General features: G+C 44.9%; 1 protein-coding gene across 1 annotated transcript in view; it reads right to left on the bottom strand.

Annotated features, from left to right (window-relative positions):
* Positions 1–25,658, bottom strand: part of LOC311134708 (membrane-associated guanylate kinase, WW and PDZ domain-containing protein 2-like) — a gene marked incomplete at its 5' end in the record, with an annotated part of 519,195 nt that overhangs the window by 85,515 nt on the left and 408,022 nt on the right. Inside the window, 2 exons of the mRNA XM_084168477.1 lie at positions 17,445–17,616; positions 17,815–18,335. Coding sequence (XP_084024603.1) covers positions 17,445–17,616; positions 17,815–18,335 — 693 coding nt within the window. The remainder of the gene's footprint in view (positions 1–17,444; positions 17,617–17,814; positions 18,336–25,658) is intronic.

Genomic DNA, 25,658 nt, shown 5'->3' with positions numbered 1-25,658 from the left:
AGGGAGATGAATGGAAAACCGCATTCAATACACCAACAGGCCACTACGAGTATCTGGTTATGCCTTTTGGCCTCACCAATGCTCCTGCTGTGTTCCAGGCTCTAGTGAATGATGTACTGCGGGACATGTTAAACAAGTTTGTCTTCGTTTACCTGGATGACATCTTAATCTACTCCAGAAACCTGTCTGAACACACCCGCCATGTCCAGCAAGTCCTTCATCGCCTTCTGGAGAATTCCCTCTACGCCAAGGCAGAGAAATGTGAGTTTCACGTCAAGACAGTGGCCTTCCTGGGGTACATAGTGGCAGAGGGAAGTATCCAAATGGATCCTGCCAAAGTATCAGCAGTCACTTCATGGCCAGTTCCGGAGAACAGAAAGAAGCTGCAACAGTTTCTGGGGTTTGCTAACTTCTATAGAAAGTTTATCCGGAACTACAGTACCGTTGCTGCCCCTCTCACTGCTCTAACCAGCACCAAGCAACCCTTCACCTGGACCCCAGCAGCCGACAAAGCCTTCAGTACCCTCAAGGTGAGGTTCACCTCCGCTCCCATCCTCCAGATGCCTGATGTGGACCGGCAATTCATTGTGGAGGTGGACGCCTCGGATGTGGGAGTTGGTGCTGTGATTTCTCAGTGGGCTGCGGAGGATAGGAAGCTCCATCTCTGTGCCTTTTTCTCACGTCGGTTGTCCCCCTCTGAGTGCAATTACGACATAGGGAACCGTGAGCTGCTGGCTGTGAAGCTTGCCTTGGAGGAGTGGCGTCACTGGCTGGAGGGGTCCACCATTCCATTTCTCGTTTGGACCGATCATAAGAACTTGGAGTACATCCGCACGGCCAAACGGTTGAACTCCAGGCAGTCCCGCTGGGCCCTGTTCTTCACCAGGTTTAATTTCACTCTGTCATACCGGCCTGGATCACGTAACACCAAGCCAGACGCCCTCTCCCGTCAATTCCAGAAGGATGACACCCCCTCCAAGGACCCTGTGTCGATTCTGCCAAGTCCCTGCATCGTTGCAGCTCTGACCTGGGCTGTTGAGGAACAGGTGCTGGAGGCTCTCCGTAACTAGCCAGGTCCCAGCACTTGCCCAGCTGACCGCCTTTTTGTCCCCGAAGACCTGAGGTCCCAGGTCGTTCAGTGGGGACATGACTCCCGCCTAGCTTGTCACCCTGGCTCCACCCGCACTTACAACCTGCTCGCCCAGAGGTTCTGGTGGCCCTCTCTGAGAAAGGATGTACGGGAATTCGTCCAAGCCTGCCCCATCTGCAACCAACACAAGTCGTCCTGCCAGCCCCCAGCCGGATTGCTGCAGCCCCTGCCTGTGCCCAGACGTCCCTGGTCTCACATCGCCCTTGACTTTGTCACGGGGCTGCCCCCTTCAAGGGGCATGACCGTCATTCTCACCATAGTTGACCGTTTCAGCAAGATGGCACACTTCATTCCCCTCCCCAAGCTCCCAACCGCCAAGGAGACCGCCCAGGTGGTCCTGGAACACGTCTTCCGGATCCACGGACTGCCAAAGGATGTAGTTTCTGACCGTGGTCCACAATTCTCCTCCGCTTTTTGGAAGGAGTTCTGTCACCTGCTGGGAGCCACAGTCAGTCTGACTTCCGGATTCCATCCCCAATCCAATGGGCAGTCAGAGCGGGCTAATCAGGAGCTCGAGAAGGCACTGCGATGCATGACTTCACGCAACCCCCACTCCTGGTCGCAGCAATTGACATGGGTGGAGTACGCACACAATTCTCTGACCTGCTCTGCCATCGGTATGTCCCCTTTCCAATGTGTTTATGGATACCAGCCTCCTCTATTTGCCAGCCAGGAAGAGGAGGTTACTTGCCCATCTGCACTTGCTTTTGCCCGTCGATGTCGCCGCACCTGGTCACAAGCCCGAGCCACACTCCTCAGATCCGTTGCCAGCTACACTACCGGGGCCAACCGTCGGAGAATTCCTGCTCCCACCTACCATGTTGGTCAAAGGGTGTGGTTGTCATCGAAGAACCTGCCACTCAGGGTGGAGTCGCAGAAGCTGGCACCTCGGTTCATTGGCCCATTCCCTATCATAAGAGTGATTAGCCCAACTGCTGTCCGGCTCCAACTGCCTAATTCCCTGAGGGTGCACCCCACTTTCCATGTGTCTAAGATTAAGCCCATCCATGAGAGTCCGCTGGTCCCTGCTGCGCCTTGTCCTCCTCCTCCACGGCTCGTCGATGGTGGTCTGGTTTACACCGTCCGCCGCCTGCTTCGGTCCAGACGGAGGGGTAGGGGTCTCCAGTACCTCATTGACTGGGAGGGCTATGGACCTGAGGAAAGGACCTGGGTGCCAGCTAGTCGGATTGTGGATAGGACTCTCATCACCGCTTTCCACCAACGGCATCCTGATCAACCTGCAATCCGTAGGGGCCGCCCCAGAGGGGTCCCTAACCGTCCTGCCCGCTCGGCTTCCTGTCCTGTGCCTGATCCTGTCTCGGGACCTGTCCCATCTCCCGACCACGGCCCTCCGGCTTCCTCCGAGGATGAGGACGTTCACTCGGACCGTTCGGAGGAGTTCTAGCCCTCCTCCGGCTCCCCTCCTCCCGCCCGGCGTGGTGTTGCTCTTGGGACTTCTGGGGCCGTCCCTTGGGGGGGGGGTTCTGTCATGAGCCTCTCACTCCACCGGGTTACCACCTTAATTTTCTTCCACTCTGCTCACCACTCTCTCTACTCAGCCTAACTAGCTCCACCTGTCCCTGCTCTGCTCTGCTCTAATTACTCTGCCAGCTGCGCTGCATTACCCACTACCTCTCCCAGTATTTAAGGCCCTGTCTTTCAGCTCTCCGGTGTCAGATCGTCTGCAAAGCTCACACCCGGAACCTGTTTGCTCGCGCTTCTGGCTCACCCTGGTTTTGTGACCCCGGACCTGCCTGAATTTTTGGATACTCTTCTGCCCCAGGAGATCCAGACCTGCTTCTGCCATAACGACTCCTGACTACTCTTCAATCCCGGTAACTCTGACCAGCCTTCTGCCTTGCTACTACGTATTTTGGATTTCCCTTGAACTGTACTGCTGCCTTGTTTCATTCCGCCCTGTTGTGTCTGTGTCTCCCCCCCCCCCCAGGACTTCTGGACCACCCACCACCGGCTTCATAGGACGCATCGCTGCCACTGGGGGGGGCACAGACCCAGCACATTGGACGGGATCCCTGTTACCTCTGGAGCCTTCATTCACTCCCTACTTCCCTTTTCCCTTAAGTTTTAATAAACTTTCTGGTGTGACGCAATTGTGGTCCTCTGGTCGTCTGTCTGAACCGTGACAATATACTTATTATGGACACAGTATGCTTACATTATTAGCTATCTTTGTTATTATTTGTTGTTATTTGTTATTAGTCCCATCCTTCAACTCTATTCAATACCTCCCATCTATCTCTTAACACCATCCATATAGGATTTCTATTTGCCATATATATTTCGACCGTACTGTGATGTTTTACAAAAATTCTGAACCTTTCTATTCTCATTGCTTCTACAGATTGTGAATTAAAAATAAACATTTTTTGCTAAAAGTATTATTATATTATTGATTGATTGATGAACACTGCATCTTTTTTGTTATTTTGACCAGTTGTAATTTTCTGCAAATAAATGCTCTAAATTACAATATTTTCATTTGGAATTTGGGAGAAATGTTGTCAGTAGTTTATAGAATAAAACAAAATTGTTATTTTTACCCAAACATACAGTGGGGAGAACAAGTGTCACGATCGTCATAATGATTGGACCAAGGCGCAGCGTGATATGCGTACATCTCTTTAATAGTGTACTAGCAAAACGATACAAAATACAAAACAACAAAACGAAACGTGAAGTCCTCGGTCATGAACACAAACCAACACGGAACAAGATCCCACAAAACACAAGTGCACAACAGGCTGCCTAAGTATGGTTCCCAATCAGAGACAACAAGCAACAGCTGATTCTCGTTGCCTCTGATTGAGAACCACCCCGGCCAACATAGAACCACATAACCTAGAACAGAACATAGAAAATGAAACATAGACACTACACAAAGAAACTAACACCCTGGCTCAACATACAAGAGTCCCCAGAGCCAGGGCGTGACAACAAGTATTTGATACACTGCCGATTTTGCAGGTTTTCCTACTTACAAAGCATGTAGAGGTCTGTCATTTGTATCATAGGTACACTTCAACTGTGAGAGACGGAATCTAAAACAAAGCTCTCTGGTCTTGGCCATTGTGGAGAGGTTGGAGTCTGTTTGATTGAGTGTGTGGACAGGTGTCTTTTATACAGGTAACGAGTTCAAACAGGTGCAGTTAATACAGGTAATGAGTGGAGAACAGGAGGGCTTCTTAAAGAAAAACTAACAGGTCTGTGAGAGCCGGAATTCTTACTGGTTGGTAGGTGATCAAATACTTATGTCATGCAATAAAATGCAAATTAATTACTTAAAAATCATACAATGTGATTTTCTGGATTTTTGTGGATTTTTGTGGTCTCTTAATTTGCTGTTTATATAGTTGTGTGTGTGTATCAGGGGCGGTGTGTTCAATAGGGCGATATGGGCGACGCACTGCCAAACGGGAAAAGGAAGGGATTTTTTTTCTAATCAATTATATCACGGCAACAGTAGTTATCAGTGTTGTAATCTAGACGTCTGATCTGCCACAGTGCCACTAAATGTCCAATCAGGCTAAAGTCGTGCTTCAAATGCCCCCCCCCCCCCTTTTGGGGCGATTTCAGTCAGGTTGAAAATCGCCCAGAAGTCTGTCATAGACTCCCATGTAAAATCTATTTTTTTCAAATATCAGAGCTTTCAATACAATCTCTATGGGTTTCTGAGGGCTTGCACTTACGCGCTTTCGTCATACGTAACATATAACCATGAACGTAACTAAGAAAAGAGCGGGTAGCAGCGTCAATCAATTCACTACTTCTATCAAAATGGCTAGGCTTCAGTGCAACTCGATTGTGTCTTTGAAAGAAGTTCCTTTTTGTCGGCGAACAAATGAAGATAAATTGGCAACGAAACAATTAGGACCTCCCAGACCAAATTTAATAATTCAACAGGTTTCTACTAAAGGGGGGAAGTCCTACACCCGAGGATTTTCCAAAAATGGTACGAACGAAAAACCTGGCTAGCAGGCTGCGATGTAGCTAATGCAGTCTTCTGCTACCCCCTGCTTACTCTTTCACCCTGAAGGCGGCACGGCAGACAGCACCGCTTGGACAGCGACTGGTGTGTAACGGACATGCACCATCTTTCAGGAAAGATTAAGAAACATGAGCTGTCAAAGACCCACATGGATAGCTGTTTGAGATTGTCTGCTTTGGGGAGAGTGAACATTCCCACTCAACTGGATGAGGGATACAGGCTAGCTGTCCGCCGCCACAACGATGAGGTTAGTGTTGATAATCACAAGTTTACTGGAGAACTGAAACTGACAAGGCTGACAAGATAGGACCCTTTTGTCCATTGTTATTGGATAGGAACAGAACTTATAACCAGCTCCTGACCTAAATAGATCTTAGCACAACATTTTACTCAACATATCATATTCCATATTCACTATAACAAATATATTTACTACGACATTAGCAAGAACCGCCACATCCTCAGCCGGCTAATCCAGTGTGTGAAGTTTTGCGGAGTGTTTGAGTTAGCTTTGCGAGGCAAAGATGAAACTGAGGGCTCCACCAACCCTGGTAAGCCAACACTTTTGAGATCAGTCAATAAATGCTTCTGGTATTGACTTATATGCTGCCCCTGTCTTCATGTTGTTGCTGGACATATCTTTTTTCAAATGTGTGTAGGTCACCTAAATCATCAGAAAAATTGCCCCCCCTGAGAATTTTTTCAGGAGCCGCCACTGGTGTGTATCTGTGTGTGACAGAATAGTTATTAGAGGGTGAATACATAATCTCTACTGCGTAAACAAGTATAGCAACATTATGGGTATACTAAAGGTCCCCTCATACCTTCTCCGATGCATTTTGTTATGGAGGCGAAAGGAGATGACACAAGGAATCGAAGAAAGATACATTGAGGACGAGCCCATGATTAGCCAGTGTGACTGCACTCTTTGCTGCAGGCCCGCAACCATAAGCCCTGTCCATGGTGCTGACGAGAGTCCCATAGAGATACATGAGGGGTCAGAGTCAGAGCGCTGTCTGTGGTGCTGGAATTATTCCCACAGCAGTGGAGTCAGTAGGAAACAGAGCCATTTACAGAGTTCAGCAAAACTGCCATTCATAGAAGCACTGAATATTTAATGAAAATTACATTCTAATTATGCAACAAAGGCTTGAAAACCTGGGGATTATCATTGTGATAACTCCCGATTTAGGCCCGAAGGTGAAGCCGAGGGCCGGGAACAGCCAATAGGAGGGAGTTATAACAGGATAATCCCCGGGTTCAAGGGCCTTACTGCTTTTATATAATTATTGCCAACATATAACAAATATTAATGAAATGTTTTCATTAACAACACTGCACTGGTTAATGAATGAATGGAATTCCAAGTGTTTACAGTTTCCATGGTGAATTATTAGATTAATGTTCATTCTTGGGCTAGCCTACTGGCATGGGAGAGATCGCATTTGTAAAATGATCAGCAGCGACCCATCTTATTATTTTTGTTGCCTGTTTTGCATGTTATTTTGGCATTAATATGTGTCACATATCAGTTTGCAAACAATGTAAAAAATGTGGTGGTGGGGCAGCCAGTGGAAAATACGGAGCGAAGGGGTTGGTATTTGTATTTTGTATTTATTATGGATCCCCATTTGCTGCTACCTCCTCCTGGGGTCCGTCAAAATTAAGGCAGTTGTCCAATTTCTTAACATTACAATACATTCATAACAGATTTCACAACACACTAAGTGTGTGCCCTCAGGCCCTACTCCACTACCACATATCTACAATACAACATCCATGTGTATGTGTGTGTAGAGTGCGTATCATGTGTATGTGTGTCTGTGCCTATGTTTCTGTTGCTTCACAGTCCCTGCTGTTCCATAAGTTGTATTTTTATCTGTTTTTTAAAAACTGATTCATCAGTTACCTGATGTGGAATAGAGTTTCATGTAGTCATGGCTCGATGTAGTACTGTGCGCCTCCCACACGACTGAACAGTAGTCCAGGTGCGACAAAACTAGAGCCTGTAGGACCTGCCTTGTTGATAGTGCTGTTAAGAATGCAGAGCAGCGCTTTATTATGGACAGACTTCTCCCCATCCTAGCTACTGTTGTATCAATATGTTTTGACCATGACAGTTTACAATCCAGGGTTACTCCAAGCAGTTTAGTCTCCTCAACTTGCTCAATTACCACGTTATTCATTACATGCATACCCCACAAGACATGCCACCAGAGGTCTCTTCACAGTCTCCAAGTCCAGAACAGACTATGGGAGGTGCACAGTACTACATAGAGCCACGACTACATGGAACTCTATTCCACATCAAGTAACTCATGCAAGCAGTAAAATTAGATTTAAAAAAAATACACCTTATGGAACAGCGGGGACTGTGAAGCAACACGAACATAAGCACAGACACATGCTTACAAACACATGATAACATACGCACTATACAAACACGTACACATGGATTTTGTGTTGTAGATACAGTTGAAGTCGGAAGTTTACATACATTTAGGTTGGAGTCATTAAAACTCGTTTTCAACTGCTCCACAAATTTCTTGTTGACAAACTATAGTTTTGGCAAGTCGGTTAGGACATCTACTTTGTGCATGACACAAGTAATTTTTCCAACAATTGTTTACAGACAGATTATTTCACTTATGATTCACTGTATCACAATACCAGTGGAACAGAAGTTTACATACACTAAGTTGACTGTGCCTTCAACCAGCTTGGAAAATTCCAGAAAATGATGTCATGGCTTTAGAAGATTCTGATAGGCTAATTGACATAATTTGAGTCAATTGGAGGTGTACCTGTGGATGTATTTCAAGGCCTACTTTCAAACTCAGTGCCTCTTTGCTTGACATCATGGGAAAATCTAAAGAAATCAGCCAAGACCTAAAAAAAAAATAGTAGACCTCCACAAGTCTGGTTCATCCTTGGGAGCAATTTCCCTACCCCTGAAGGTACCACGTTCATCTGTACAAACAATAGTACGTAAGTATAAACACCATGGGACCACGCAGCCGTCATGCCGCTCAGGGAGGAGACGCATTCTGTCTCCTAGAGATGAACCTACTTTGGTGCGAAAAGTGCAAATCAATCCCAGAACAACAGCAAAGGACCATGTGAAGATGCTGGAGGAAACAGGTACAAAAGTATCTATATCCACAGTAAAACGAGTCCTATATCGGCATAACCTGAAAGGCCGCTCAGCAAAGAACAAGCCACTGCTCCAAAACCGCCATAAAAAAGACAGACTACGGTTTGCAACTGCACATTGGGACAAAGATTGTACTTTTTGGAGAAATATCCTCTGGTCTGATGAAACAAAAATAGAACTGTTTGGCCACAATGACCATCGTTATGTTTGGAGGCAAAAGGGGAAGGCTTGCAAGCCAAAGAACACCATCCCAACTGTGAAGCACGGGGGTGGCAGCATTATGCTGTGGGTGTGCTTTGCTGCAGGACTCACTGGTGTACTTCACAAAATAGATGGCATCATGAGGAAGGAAAATTATGTGGGTATTTCGGAGCAACATCTCAAGACATCAGTCAGGAAGTTAAAGCTTGGTCGCAAATGGGTCTTCCAAATCGACAATGACAAAGTATACTTCCAAAGGAGTGGCAAAATGGCTTAATGGCTTAAGTCGCTCTGGATAAGAGCGTCTGCTAAATGACGTAAACGTAAACATCAAGGTATTGGAGTGGCCATTACAAAGCCCTGACCTCAATCCTGTAGAAAATTTGTGGGCAGAACTGAAAAAGCCTGTGCAAGCAAGGAGGCCTACAAACCTGACCCAATTACACCAGCTCTGTCAGGAGGAATGGGCCAAAATTCACCCAACTTATTGTGGGAAGATTGTGGTAGGCTACCCGAAACATTTGACCCAAGTAAAACAATTTAAAGGCAATGCTACCAAAAACTAATTGAGTGTATGTAAACTTCTGACCCACTGGGAATGTGATGAAAAAAATAAAAGCTTAAATAAATCATTCTCTCTACTATTACTCTGACATTTCACATTCTTAAAATAAAGTGGTGATCCTAACTGACCTAAGACAGGGGACTTTTACTAGAATTAAATGTCAGGAATAAACTGAGTTTAAAAGTATTTGGCTAAGGTGTATGTACACTTTCGACTTTAACTGTATGTGGTAGTAGAGTAGGGGCCTGAGGGCACACACTTAATATGTTGTGAAATCTGTTGTGAATATATTGTAATGTTTTTAAAAATGGTATATAACTGCCTTCATTTTGCTGGACCCCAGGAAGAGTAGCTGCTGCCTTGGCAGGATCCATAATAAATACAAATACAAATATCAGCTATGTTTTTTTTTTAAAGGCAGTAAATGAGTCTGAATGAAATGTTTCACTACCAGAAAAGGCTCTGCTGATAGCCAGGTGTAGCAGGGGTAAGGTGTTGGGTCTGCTGTTGGGACAGCTTTATGTAGGCCCTAACAGTTTGTGGGCACCGTTTGTCACCGTTATAGTGCAATTAATGTATTGTTTAGTGTTGTGTTGTGTTGTGTTGTGTAGAGGCTTTGCTGGCATGCATCAAAAACATTTTGGGGGAGTTTTACATGCTAAAATCGCCACTGAAAATGATACATTTTCCCACAGGTCGTAGAGGCATGCAGGTAGTTTTATACAACCTGAACTGTTGCAAATCAAATAGTAGTATGGAAAGATTATGTGTAAATGCTTTTTTACCGAGGGAGAGGAAGTTTATGAATTTCCTGCCTGGGCTGCGGGACAGTGGAATTATGAGATTAACATGTCATGGTATTTTGAGGGAGTTGTTGTCCCTAATCAGCATCCAGGATCCAAACAACACGTTTTATAATTTAGATATTTAGAATAGGATTGTCTTAATAAGAACATTGGGTGTCAACATGCAAGAATAAAGACCCCAAATCTTGGACCTAGCCAACATGGCACCCATTAGAATTTTACATCTGAAACCGAGTTCAGTATTGTGATCTACCGACATCTTATCGTGCGTGTTAGAGGTGAGGACACCTACACAATGCTAATGAATAGCTGCAGTCAGTATTGGCTCCTAAATGAGTCTCTCTCCCTACACAGCTACTCTACCAAGCCTGTGGTCAGGGCGACTGGCAGTTGAAGCTCACAGACTAGCCTGCTGAGTCCTGGCTGGATTCCAGAATGCACCAATTGGCTCCTGGGCCCTCCTGCCCTTCCCCCGGCAGTGTGATATGCATTCTCATTGGTGAAGGTTGCTGTCTGTGGTCTCCAGTTGGCTTGATGCTAAACAGACTGTCATGGGACGGAGCTGTGAACACGACCGGAGCTCAGTGGAACCCTGGCGACGTGCCAACGCTTGGGTAGTCAGACAAAGGAACACATATACACACACGCACACACACACACACACACACACACACACACACACACGGACAGTCTGACGCCTATTGTGAGTAATTCCAAGCCCTGTCTGTCTTTTACCCTGCAGCCAGTTACCCCTAGGCTGTCGGTGTACATCTGTGTGTGTGTTTGTGTAAGTGTGTATATTCTCTCTGGGGTCATTGCCCTGAGCTGTTTGATGTAGGGGGGACTCCAGGTGGGATGGGGGGATGTGTGTGTTTGCTCTATGTGTGTGTGTGTGTGTGTGTGTGTGTGTGTGTGTGTGTGTGTGTGTGTGTGTGTGTGTGTGTGTGTGTGTGTGTGTGTGTGTGTGTGTGCGTGAGTGAGTGGAGAGACTGGGGGAGGGGATGGGAGTGTGTCAGTGGGGGAGGGTAAAGGGTTTGTCATGCCAGGTAGAATCTAGACCCTGTGTGTGTGTGTGTGTGTGTGTGTGTGTGTGTGTGTGTGTGTGTGTGTGTGTGTATGTGTGTGTGTGTGTGTGTGTGTGTGTGTGTGTGTGTGTGTGTGTGTGTGTGTGTTTGATAGGAGAGACTAGGGGAAGGGATGGGACGGTGGCAGTGGGGGAGGTTAAACGGTTTATCATGCCAGGTAGAATGTAGACCCTGTGTGTGTTTGTGTGTGGTGAGTAGTACACACAAGCAGCCAGGTCACCAGTGGGACAAGTCAGTATTCAACATCCATCCATGTCTGAGGACGTCAGAAGATGACATGGAAACCGCCACTAGGGGCAACAGTGAGCACTGTTATGTTCAAGTAGGTTTCGGTTTTGCTAGCTGGATGGGGTTGGTGGATTGGCTAAGCATCTGCCTCTGGTTCTAAAAGTTGCAAGTTTAAATCCAGTGATAGAAAGCTATTTTAGTTTTAAGCCTATCCCAAACGTTAACCCTTACCTTAACCATTCGGAGTTAATGCCTAACGTTAAGATTTCGGAGTTAATACCTAAACTCAACCCTAACCTTAAACATTTGGAGTTGATGCCTAAACGTAACCTTAAACACTTCGAAATTCAATATTTACAAAACATGGATGAACGTCTAATTCTGACGTGAGACTGTGACAGCTAGTTGCGCACAAGTGCATGGTGAGTAGTGAGTTTGTCACGTGTACACTAGATAGAATGAGGATATAGAAAATTGCACACTGAAATATAAACACTGAAAATAAACATGACATAAAACCCCATAGATAGAGATGTGCAGATCTGATTGGCTTAGACTAGAATCATTAACACAAGTACCAATAATGATGAACATTCATTCATAATACTAAATGTTATTTTTAGGATTTAGGTTTGAGATAATACAGATGGTTAGGATTATTAGTGGTTGAAATCCCATTAGAATGCCAAGTACCTCCATCCTTTATGACATGCCCAGAGCCAGACAGTGACTGATGAATGAGAATGTGCATTTAAGCTGTAGTGTTGAAAGTCAACCACCAGATGGCGTGTGTTAGTGCTGCACGGATGATGAGAGGTGCTAGACTGCTCAAGCTGTCAGCTGTGAAAGACACACACACACACAGACCACACACACACGTGCGCATGTATCCACGCACTCACGCTCACACACACACACACACACACACAGGAAACTGTCCAGTTTACAATTGGCTACTCAGTGTAGCGCTCGCCTCCACTGTCTTACAACATGTGCCGATATTACACAGTCAATTGAATTACTAACAGTCAGAATGCCTGGCTGGAAGTGTAGGAGTTGGTGGTCTCATATAGGATCAAATTGAACTGTCTGTATCAGTCAGTCAGTACTACAATATTCATCATATCATCCAACTCACAAAATATGATAACTATGATTATTGAAACTGGAACTTTCCCAGTATTTGTGTGTGTATTTGTGTGTGTTTGTTAGTGTGTGTGCGGGTGCGGGTGCATGTGTGTGTGCATCTGTGCATGTGTGTGTGTGTGTCTACGAGAAGTGATTGAGTGTTAGCTAGATCAGGCAGCCTAAGTTAATTAGCAATGCTAAATTTGACCCCGGCAACCAGAACACCTTTTAGAGAATGAGCGCCCGAGCACATGTCAAACAAAAAGGGCTTTCAATGTGCAATTAACTTTCCTCGCAGGTGGCCAATCGTGCAGAAAATTAGAAAGAGAGGGAAAATGGAGAACGAAAAAAAGAGAGAAAGGGAGGGTGAACAAAGAGTTGCTATACGATGCAATTAGTCAATACATGGAACTCTATTCCACATCAAGTAACTCATGCCAGCAATAAAATTAGATTTAAAAAAACGGATAAAAATACACCTTATGGAACAGCGGGGACTGTAAAGCAACACAAACATAGACACATGCATACAAACACGATAACATACGCACTTTACACACATGTACACATGGATTTTGTGTTATAGATATGTAGTAGTAGAGTAGAGGCCTGAGGGCACACACTTGATATGTTGTGAAATCTGTTATGAATGTATTGTAATGTTTTTAAAATGTATAACTGCCTTAATTTTGCTGGACCCCAGGAAGAGTAGCAGCTAATGGGGATCCATAATGAATACAAATACATAGGCCTACACAGGTCTGTAGAAACAATACTGAGGCTGTATGCCAGGCTGTACCTGGATTGATGAAAAGCTTTCAAAAAGCATGTTGATGAATTAAGAACTAAACTGATCAAATTATGAATGTAATGTAATTTTGAGTAAAGTGAGTGTGGAAGAAGTGAAATTATTATTGTCTATCAACAATACTTTTTTCCCCCACTGTATCTGACCAAATTATGAAAGACAAGCATTGTAATTTTGAATTCTGTAAAGTGAGTGTGGAAGAGGTGAAAAACGTATTGTTGTCTATTAACAATGACAAGCCACCGGGGTCTGACAACGTGGAGGGAAAATTATTGAGGATAATAGCGGACGATATTGCCAGTCCTATTTGCCATTTCTTCAATCTAAACCTGCTAGAAAGTGTGTGCTCTCAGGACTGGAGGGAAGCAAAAGGAAGAGAGAAAGATCCAGAAGAGGATTGAAAGAATGTCATATGGTCAGATGAAACCAAAATATAACTTTTTGGTAAAAACTCAACTCGTCGTGTTTGGAGGACAAAGAATGCTGAGTTGCATCCAAAGAACACCATACCTACTGTGAAGCATGGGGGTGGAAACATCATGCTTTGGGGCTGTTTTTCTGCAAAGGGACCAGGATGACTGATCCGTGTATAGGAAAGAATGAATGGGGCCATGTATCGTGAGATTTTGAGTGAAAACCTCCTTCCATCAGCAAGGGCATTGAAGATGAAACGTCGCTGGGTCTTTCAGCATGACAATGATCCCAAACACACCGCTCGGGCAACGAAGGAGTGGCTTCGTAAGAAGCATTTCAAGGTCCTGGAGTGGCCTAGCCAGTCTCCAGATCTCAACCCCATAGAAAATCTTTGGAGGGAGTTGAAAGTGTGTTGCCCAGCGACAGCCCCAAAACATCACTGCTCTAGAGGAGATCTGCATGGAGGAATGGGCCAAAATACCAGCAACAGTGTGTGAAAACCTTGTGAAGACTTACAGAAAACATTTGACCTGTGTCATTGCCAACAAAGGGTATATAACAAAGTATTAAGAAACTTTTGTAATTGACCAAATACTTATTTTCCACCATAATTTGCAAATAAATTCATAACAAATCCTACAATGTGATTTTCTGGATTTTTTTTTCTCATTTTGTCTGTCATAGTTGACGTGTACCTATGATGAAAATTACAGGCCTCTCTCATCTTTTTAAGTGGGAGAACTTGCACAATTGGTGGCTGACTAAATACTTTTTCCCCCCACTGTACATAGAGCCATAGCTACATGGAACTCTATTCCACATCAGGTAACTGATGCAAGCAGCAGAATCAGATTGAAAAAACTGAAAAAAAAATACACCTTATGGAACAGTGGGGACTGTGAAGAGACACACACACAGGCACAGACACACGTACACATGGATGTTGTATTGTAAAAACAGTGCATTCGGAAAGTACTCAGACCCCTTGACTTTTCCCACATTTTCTTACGTTACACCCTTATTCTAAAATGTATATTAAAAAAAAACTCATCAATCTACACACAATACCCCATAATGACAAAGCGAAAAAACAGGTTTTCAAGAAATGTTTGCTAATTTATTAAAAATAAAAAACTGAAACACATTCTTTACATAAGTATTCAGACCCTTTGCTATGAGACTCGAAATTGAGCTCAGGTGAATCCTATTTCCATTGATCATCCTTGAGATGTTTCTACAACTTGATTGTAGTCCACCTGTGGTAAATTCAATTGATTGGACATGCTTTGGAAAGGGACACACCTGTCTATATAAGGTCCCACAGTTGACAGTGCATGTCAGAGCAAAAACCAAGCCATGAGGTCGAAGGAATTGTCCGTAGAGCTCTGAGACAGGATTGTGTCGAGGTACAGATCTGAGAAGGGTACCAAAACATTTCTGCAGCATTGAAGGTCCCCAAGAACACATTGGCCTCCATCATTCTTAAATGGAAGAGGTTTGGATCCACCAAGACTCTTCCTAGAGCTGGCCGCCCGGCCAAACGGAGCAATCGGGGGAGAAGGGCCTTGGTCAGGGAGGTGACCAAGAACCCAATGGTCACTCTGACAGACCTCAAGAGTTCCTCTGTGGAGATGGGAGAACCTTCCAGAAGGACAACCATCTCTGTAGCACTCCACCAATCAGGCCTTTATGGTAGAGTGGCCAGACAGAAGCCATTCCTCAGTAAAAGGCACATGACAGCCCGCTTGGAATTTTCCAAAAGGCACCTAAGAACCAAGACCTTGAGAACCAAGATTGAACTCTTTGGCCTGAATGCCAAACTTCACGTCTGGAGGAAACCTGGCACCACCCCTACGGTGAAGCATGGGGGTGGCAGCATAATTCTGTGGGGATGTTTTTCAGCGGCAGGGACTGGGAGACTAGTCAGGATACAGGGAAAGATGAATGGAGCAAACTACAGATAGATCCTTGATGAAAACCTGCTCCAGAGCACTCAGGACCTCAGACTAAGGACAAAGATTCATCTTCCAACAGGACAACGACCATAAGCACACAGCCAAGTCAACGCAGGAGTGTCTTCGGGACAAGTCTCTGAATGTCCTTGAGTGGCCCAGCCAGAGCCCGGACTTGAACCCAACTGAACATCTCTGGAGAGACTTGAAAATAGCTGTGCAGCAACGCTCTCCATCCAACCTGACAGAGCTCGAGAGGATCTGCAGAGAAGAATGGGAGAAACTCCCCAAATACAGGTGTGCCAAGCTTGTAGCGTCATACCCAAGAAGACTCAAGGCTGTAATCGCTGCCAAAGGTGCTTCAACAAAGCACTGAGTAAAGGGTCTGAATACTTAAATGTCATATTTCAGTTTTGTATTTTTTTGTAATTTGCAAAAATGTCTAAAAACCTGTTTTTGCTTTGTCATTATGGGGTATTGTGTTTAGATTGATGGGGGGGGGGGACAATTTAATCAACTTCAGAATAAGGCTGAAATAATAAATGCAATGAGGCTGTAAACAAAATGTGGAAAAAGTGAAGGGGTCTGAATACTTTCCTATTTCACTGTAAGTGAGAGTGGCCTGAGGGAACAAACTAAATGTATTGGGTAAAGTGTTATGAAATGTAATGTCATGTAATATTTTTACTGCCTTAATGTTGCTGGGCCCCAGGAAGAGTTGTCGCTGCCTCTGCAGCAGCTAATGGGGATCCTTAATAAATACAAATACAAAAATAGGCTTCTTCTATAGGAACAGTTTCAGAGAAGGCATACGGATTCATAAAACATTATTCATACAAACATTTAATGTAGTTTCTATTTAATCTTTATAATAATTTTAATGATCTTCTGATTTCATCTCTTCAGTTTGTGTTGTAAAGAGAAGGGTTAATACTGAAGAGAGAAAAAAATCCAATCAGGATTTTTCTTTTATGGTCTCTGTGTAGAAAATTCTAGCTATCTCAGCCAGCCATTGGTTAGGCCTTCAGAAGCGGGTGCCATTAAACTGTATTAGAGCAGAATTTTGGAGTGACAGTGGAATGAACCAATCATGTTTTGACTTGCAATGGGTGGGACCGTTTATTTATTTTTTAAACATTGTTGCATTTAACATTTATATCACTGCTTTGTGTGATGAACATAATAAAATAGCTGGTTTGTAAATTTTTTGGAAATGAAATGGTTGTGCTTTTGTATTGTCATGATTTCATGAGGCCTACTGGAGTGAATGGGCTGCTTATTCTTTAACATTATTTGATGCTGGGTGTGACTGCTGTTGCCTGTCTATCAGCCTTGTCTATGTGTTTGACCAAAACTGAGTCTCCTTCAGCGCCATGGAGTGCACAGGTATTACGGTCACTGTCCTTTCAGCACCACGAGCCTTTTCTTCTCATTTAGTGAAAAGATAAAGAGAGAGACAGATAGAGAGAGAGAGAGACTGATAAGGAGCGAGATAGATACAATTTTCACACTTACGTGCCATTCCGAACTATATATTATGCTGGCTCCAATATTTTCTTCTCACATTGTCCTGTCAATCACGGGTCCACAAACTATGGTGGATGCGTAACCAGCCAGCCTAGTACAGCTCGGCTTGGCTCAGCTGAGCTCAGTAGTGTGAAAATGCAGGGGAGCAACTTTCACATGTCCCCCCCACATTCTGAAATTGCATTTTTGTCCCCTCCCAGTTTTATCATTGGAATGTGATACAAAACGAGGCAACGGTGCGCTTTAGGACCATGCAGACGCCTCTGAGTGGTCGGGTAGGCTGCTTGAAGTGTTTATCTGACTGGATTAAAAAAATACATATATATGTCCCCCCCACTTCTAAAACCAAAGTTGCGCCCCTGGTGAAAAGGGTAATGTAGACAGTCAGAGAAAAGCTATTCCAGAGACAAAGAGACTTACCTGCCCCTCCTCCTCTCTGTATGAGTAGCGTGGCCTCGGCCCCGACAGAACACTCTTTGAGCAGCTCCACCACACGGCCATGTCCTGCCCCCACCACACCCTGCTGGTTCACCTCCAGGATCAGGTCTCCTTCACTCAGACCCACTCTGCCCAGCACACCCGGCTCCAACACCTGTACAACAAAGACCATAGTCAGGTATGAGGATGGAAAAGTACGGGTGATGACAGACAGACAGGCAGACTGATGGACTGACGAAAGGACAGACAGACGGACAGACGGGCAGACAGAGAGATCAATAGAATACACAATGCTAAATTTACAACATACTGAGAGTAACGAGAGTAACACCCCACGAGAGTAACACCCCACCTGTTTGACACACTGCCCCGTGGAGCTGTCGGCGATGGTGAATCCGAACCCCTCTGCCCCCTTCACCATGGTTACCGTCAGCAGCTCTGCCCCTTGGATCACGCCCCCGGCGATCCCCGTCGCCCCCGACGACGCCATGGAGACATTGTCGTCGTGCGGCGTCATGGCCGGTGCGGACCGGGGGGTGGTGGGAGGTAGCGAGGACCCATCAAGGTGGTGTGCCCCGGGCTGGGCTAGAGCCTGGGGAGGGAGCTGGGAGCTCAGGGAGAGGTACTCCAGGTAAGGGTCGTAGCTACTACGCCCATTCACCACCAGGGGTCGGTGTTCCAGGCCCATAGGGGTCAGGGAGGCGCCTGTGGACGACGCACCGATAGGGTCCTCGGGGTCAAATGGCAGGGGGTATCCCCGGCAGAGGACCAGGGTGACGCTCTGGCTGATGGGAACGGACTGGAAGAGTTTGACCACGTCGGCGTGCGTTGTTCCCAGGCAACAGATGTCATTGATGTAGACTATGACGTCACCTGAAGGGGGAAGAGGCAGAGGTCTTGTCTATTAGGCATCAACCAGAAGAAGAGGGTCTGAATTAGGGAGGACATGTCAAATAAGAATTTCAAATTTGTTTTCAGTTTCTAAATATTTTAAACATTTTCCATTGCGTGCCCTAATGAGCAAGACCGGGGAGATGGGATGGGATTGGACAGAGAGGATGTCATACAAGCCCAGGGGAAAATGTGTGTCTGTGCGAGTTTGTGTGTATATGTGTGTGTGTGTGTGTGTGTGCAGCACCAAGAGACACCCATCACACTGCCACTGTACTGCTATGCCAACCTGGGCATGGTTAACAAACACAAACACACACACACACACACACACACACTCCTTTCATTTCCATAATGTAAAAGAGATCCATGTTGAGCTTATGGCTCCTCTCCAGTACTGTATGTCAGAGTCAGGGTGACATCACAACCATATACTGAGTGTCCTCAGAATAATCTCAATTCGTCGGGGAATGGACTTTACAAGGTGCCGAAAGCGTTCCACAGGGATGCTTGCCCATGTTGACGCCAATGCTTCCCACAGTTGTGTCAAATTGGCTGGATGTCCTTCGGGTGGTGGACCATTCTTGATACCTACGGGAAACTGTGGAGCATGAAAAACCCAGCAGCGTTGCAGTTCTTGACACAAACCGGTGCGCCTGGCACTTACTACCATACCCCGTTCAAAAGTACTTAAATATTTTGTCTTGTCTATTCACCCTCTGAATGGCACACATACACAATCCATGTCTCAGTTGTCTCAAGGCTTAAAAATCATTCTTTAACCTGTCCCCTCCCCTTCATCTACATTGATTGAAGTTGATTTAAGAAGTGACATCAAAAAGGGATCATTGCTTTCACCTGGATTCACCTGGTCAGTCTATGTCATGGAAAGAGCCGGTGTTCTTAATGTTTTGTACACTTAGTGTATATGACTAATACATAATAGGGATGCATAAGTAGGGATTAATATTTTCCCAAACATCTAACAAGTTTCAATGCCGGGAATAATTCACATTTATCCCGAGAGTCCTGGGAAATACCGCTAAATTTGGAAGTGTCCATTTAAAGCGTTTAAAACCAAAGTATGGTCACTATGCCAGGGTTCCCCAAAATAAGATTATCGCTGAGCCCCATTGCCAGCTTGGCCGCGCCACTATGTCAAGATTTCACAACAAGTGAAACTGATATTTGGTAATGATAGAGTAACTTTGATCGCCTAAGACTACGGTTATCCTACCAACAGGACATGAAGAACTGTAATATCTTATGTTTCACCGAGTCGTGGCTGAACGACGACATGGATAACATACAACTGGCGGGATATATGCTAAACTCGGCAGGATAGAACGGCTGACTCCGGTAAGACAAATGGTGGCGGTCTGTGTATATTTGTAAACAACAGCTGGTGCATAAAATCTAATACTAAGGAAGTCTCAAGGTTTGCTCGCCTGAGGTAGAGTATCTTGTGATAAGATGTAGACCACACTATTTACCAAGAGAGTTTTAATCAATATTTTTCGTAGCTGTCTACTCACCACCACAAACCGATGTAGGCACTAAGATTGGACTCAATTAGCTGTATAAGGCCATAAGTAAACAGGAAAATGCTCATCCAGAGGCAGCGCTCCTAGTGGCCGGGGACTTTAATGCAGGGAAACTTAAATCCGTCCTACCTCATTTCTACCAGCATGTTAAACGTGCAACCAGAGGGAAAAAAACTCTAGACCACCTTTACTCCACACACAGAGACGCATACAAAGCTCTTCCTCGCCCTCCATTTGGCAAATCTGACCATAACTCTTTCCTCCTGATTCCTGCTTATAAGCAAAAACTAAAGCAGGAAGCACCAGTGACTCGGTTAATAAGGAAGTGGTCAGATGACGCAGATGCTAAGCTACAGGACTGTTTTGCTAGCACAGACTGTAATATGTTCCGGGATTCTTCCGATAGCATTGAGGAGTACACCACATCAGTCACTGGCTTCATCAATAAGTGCATCGATGACGACATCCTCACAGTGACCGTACGTACATACCCCAACCAGAAGCCATGGATTACAGGCAACATCAGCACTGAGCTAAAGGGTAGAGCTGCCGCCTTCAAGGAGCGGGACTCTAACCCGGACACTTATAAGAAATCCCGCTATACCCTCCGACTGGACATCAAACAGGCAGAGAGTCAATACAGGACTAAGATTTAATCGTACTACACCGGCTCTGATGCTCGTCGGATGTGGCAGGCCTTGAAAACTATTACAGACTACAATGGGAAGCACAGCCGCGAGCTGCCCAGTGACACAAGCCTACCAGACGAGCTATATCACTACTATGCTCGCTTTGAGGCATTCAACACTGAAGCATGCATGAGAGCATCAGCTGTTCCGGATGACTACGTGATCAAGCTCTCTGTAGCTAATGTGAGTAAGACTTTTAAGCAGGTCAACATTCACAAGGCCGAAGGGCCAGACGGCTTACCAGGACATGTATTCCGAGCATCTATTGACCAACTGGGAAGTGTCTTCACTGATATTTTCAACATGTCCCTGACTGAGTCTGCAATACCAACATGTTTCAAGCAGACCACCAGAGTCCCTGTGCCCAAGAACACTAAGATAACCTGCCTGAATGACTACCGACCCGTAGCACTCACGTCTGTAGCCATGAAGTGCTTTGAAAGGCTGGTCATGGCTCACATCAACACCATTATCCCAGAAACCCTAGACCCACTCCAATTTGCATACCGCCCCGACAGATCCACAGATGATACAATCTCTATTGCATTCCACACTGCCCTTTCCCACCTGGACAAGAGGAACACCTACGTGAAAATGCTATTCTTTGACTACAGCTCAGCGTTCAACACCATTGTGCCCTCAGAGCTCATCACCAAGCTAAGGACCCTGGGACTAAACACCTCGCTCTGCAACTGGATCCTGGACTTCCTGACTGGCCGCCCCCAGGTGGTAAGGGTAGGTAACAACACATCTGCCTCGCTGATCCTCAACATGGGGGCCCCTCAGGGGTGCGTGCTCAGTCCCCTCCTGTACTCCCTGTTCACCCATGACTACATGGCCAGGCACGACTCCAACACCATCATTAAGTTTGCCGACGACACAACAGTGGTAGGCCTGATCACCGACAACGATGAGACAGCCTATAGGGAGGAAGTCAGAGACCTGGCCGTGTGGTGCCAGGATAACAACCTCTCCCTCAATGTGCTCAAGACAAAGGAGATGATTGTGGACTACAGGGAAAAAAAGAGGACTGAGCACGCCCCCAATCTCATCGATGGGCTGTAGTGGAACAGGTTGAGAGCTTCAAGTTCCTTGGTGTCCAGATCACCAACAAACTATCATGGTCCAAACACACCAAGACAGTTCTGAAGAGGGCATGACAAAGCCTATTCCCCCTCAGGAGACTGACGAGATTTGGCATGGGTCCTCAGATCCTCAAAATGTTATACAGCTGCACCATCGAGAGCATCCTGACTGGTTGCATCACCACCTGGTATGGGAACTGCTCTGCCTCCGAACGCAAGGCACTACAGAGGGTAGTGCGTACGGCCCAGTACATCACTGGGGCCAAGATTCCTGCCGTCCAGGACCTCTATACCAGGCGGTGTCAGAGGAAGACCCTAAAAATTGTCAAAGAGTCCAGCCACCCTAGTCATAGACTGTTCTCTCTGCTACCGCATGGCAAGCGGTACCGGAGCGCGAAGTCTAGGTCCAAAAGGCTTCTTAACAGCTTCTACCCCCAAGCCATAAGACTCCTGAACAGCTAATTATGGCTACCCGGACTATTTGCATTGCCCCCCCCCCACCCCACCCCAACACCCTCTTTACGCTGCTGCTACTCTGTTTATTATTTATGCATAGTCACTTTAACTCAACCCACATGTACATATTACCTCAATTACCTCGACTAACCGGTGCCCCCGCACATTGACTCTGTACCGGTACCCCCTGTATATAACCTCCCTACTGTTATTTTATTGCTGCTCTTTAATTATTTGCTCTTTTTATTTTTTTCTTAAACTGCATTGTTGGTTATGGGCTTGTAAGTAAGCATTTCACTGTAATGTCTACACCTGTTGTATTCGGCGCATGTGGCAAATACAAATTCATTTTATTTGAATCTATGGATTACAGAATAAAGTTAGGCATTTTCGTGCAAGACAGGAGTCAGGATTTTTTGTTTCATTGGGATTGGAACGATAGGAAAATGGCCTAGGCTCTATACTACGTGAGTCAATAGATAAATAATATACTTGATTCAGGCTACATTATTGCATGCTAAATGTCTCTGATCAGTGAGTGATGAGCAAATGAATAATTGAGCTACCCCTTCCACTTGTCCAGCCAGAGATGAATTAACCAAACATGTGACCCACCATCTCTTTTCAGTCTTATGTTCCAAAATTTGAAATGTTTATTTTTTACAAAAGTAAAAACATTGACTCAGAGCTTCAAAATGGCATATCATACACTGTAGTTGGAGGAAACATGGGTGGCGCAGTGGCGCAGTGGTCTAAGGCACTGCATCGCAGTGCTAGCTGTGCCACTAGTGATCCTGGTTTGAATCCAGGCTCTGTCGCAGCCGGCCGTGACCGGGAGACTCATGGGCGGCGCACAATTGGCCCAGCGTCGTCCAGGGTAGGGGAGGGAATGGCTGGCAGGGATGTAGCTCAGTTGATAGAGCATGGCATTTGCAACGCCAGGGTTGTGGGTTCGATTCCCACGGGGGGCCAGTATGAAAAATATATATATGTATTCACTAACTGTAAGTCGCTCTGGATAAGAGCGTCTGCTAAATGACTAAAATGTAAAAAAATGTAAATGTAAGTAATGCTGATTTAAATGTTGATACATTTATAATCCCATTTAGGAGAAAAGGGCATTCAAACATTTTGCTGTGATTTTCACAATTGCTTTACATTAATTATTGGAAAACATATATTTAGAAAAGGAATACTTTCACCAAATTACTAAAATGGATTCTCTGAACATTATCTCACCAAGTTACTCCATTAGGCAAACCATTAACAGTTTTTCATTTCCATTTCATTTTCTATAATAAAGATAACCTTTCACATTGAACAGCTACAGTGCTGCTTTTCGTTTACGCACATTTAGCATTATTCACACCCTCTAAAGCCTTAGGCCCACCCATCTCTTAAAGAATTCACATTGGAATACGTGACTGTGGCAATGTGCTAAAGCAGTGAGGAAGTGCTTAAAAACAAAGAAAATATTTCAACAATAAAATACTTTATTAACTTCAATTGCTAAAGGTAATAGCCTACAATTAGGAAAAAATTAACACACAAACACATAAAGGTAAAAACACTATCTAGACCTAGGCCTATATCATAAGGTCCTTTGAGTAACGTTGGTTCAGGTCATGTTAGGATATGAACAAAGGAATCTAGCCTGATAGCACACTGTATTTCTGTCCTGCCATGTAATATCCATGGCCTTTTCAGTGCAAAAGCCATGATCTTCTAAAAAATATATATGTTAGCCAGGTTGTGTGCAGTCCAGGGGATGCTTTCACATCTCTGGGAGGAAGGACGCAACATTGCACAGCAGCTGAAACCTGGTTCCACCTGAATGAAAGCTCCTTGGCCACAATAACACCAGGCTCCAAACAATTGAAGCTGTAAAGGGGGAAAGCAGACAATAACAAGACATTAAAACATGCCATACCAGCAATAACATTAATTGACCCCCAAGTTCAAGCAACAAGCTCAAAGTACAAAGAAAAAATACCTGAAGTGTTGCTTGTTCACTCTCGATCATCTCCTTGTACTGGTGGCGGAGAGCAGGTTTATGCTGAAAGATAAATTCTAGAGAAATAGGTTAAAACATGAATTAATTAATGTCCTATAGCTTGTTATAGCCTGTTGACTGCTACAGCTGTACTAAAATGCCCTGTACACATTTAACCTGTTTCCAGCCCAACAATGGCAATGCAGACACTACAAGATAGCTAGCTAGATTCAGCAAACATTTATCTTCATAATTACCAGCAGGCTAGATGTAAATGTTATTCATCTAGCTAGCCAGCTAGTTGAACATGCAAATAAACTACCTCGAAATCTATTATACAATAATCCATCTGTAAACAATGGCTTGTTGCGGGACGAAGCAAGCTATAATGTTACCTGTATGCAACTGTCTAGCTAGCTAGCTAGCTATATAGCTAACAATAGCTAGCAATGAAAACAACATTTTGATACAGTTGAGACAATTACATTTGCAGATGTAGCTATCTTGGCATTTTAACTGTACACTCTTACCTGTGTATGGATTATGATGATTCACGGCAGACAAACACTTTCAAAATAATCCTTCCCACTCGGCTTCAACCAGTCCAGACGGCTTTAGCCACAGAACACAGAGCTGTGTCGATACCAGCAGCTGTATTCAGGGCAACACTGGTATTGAAAGCTGTAGCTACACTTTGCATCTAGTCCATGATGAAAGTATTAGTAAATCCAATGAATCTTTCAAATATCCGCGGTAGCAGAGAGCACCCACACACACAACCACCCAACCACACACACAAATGCACACCTCCCTCACAGCAATGCCACAGCTCAAATAGGCCAGATAACCAAGTTTTATTAGTCATATGCCCGGGATACGCATGGTATGCATCGTCCAACGAAATGCTTACTTCTAAAATGTTCTACAAACAAAATTCCACTTTGACATTATGGGGTATTGTGTGTAAACAGATCAGTGACACAAAATCTCAATTTAATACATTTTGAATTCAGGCTGTACCACAACAAAATGTGAAAAAAGTAAAGGGGTGTGAATACTTTCTGAAGGCACTGTTGATGGATGAGTCCTAGGTAGGGCTGTTGCGGTGACCGTATTACCGCCACACTGGCGGTCACGAGTCATGAAGGCAGTCAAATTCCACGTGACTATTTAGTCACGGTAATTAGGCTTCTCCAAGCTCTGATGCTGCTGATGGTCATTAGTAGCCTACCAAACTTGCTAACTGCCTTGTACTCAGTCTGACATCAATGCAAATGTCGAAAATCTAATCAAACACTTCATGAGAGCCCATGAGCTCATGTTGCGCAACATTTCTATAGGCTATGCAATTGCGAGAGAAAACAGAGTGATGGACTCTATTAAAAATAGGAGAATCCCATCAGCTTTCTATAGGCTAGGCCTACTATATTTATTTCTCAACTTTCCTAATATTAAGCACATTGCTTATATTTACAACAGGAGTATAGCATACCTGGCTGGCATGAAAATCAACCACAGAAAAGCGCCCTCCCTTCGCT

This window comes from Coregonus lavaretus (genome assembly GCF_964263955.1).
Source record: "Coregonus lavaretus genome assembly, chromosome: 9".
Taxonomy (NCBI): domain Eukaryota; kingdom Metazoa; phylum Chordata; class Actinopteri; order Salmoniformes; family Salmonidae; genus Coregonus; species Coregonus lavaretus.
This window is presented reverse-complemented; position numbering and strand designations above follow the sequence as displayed.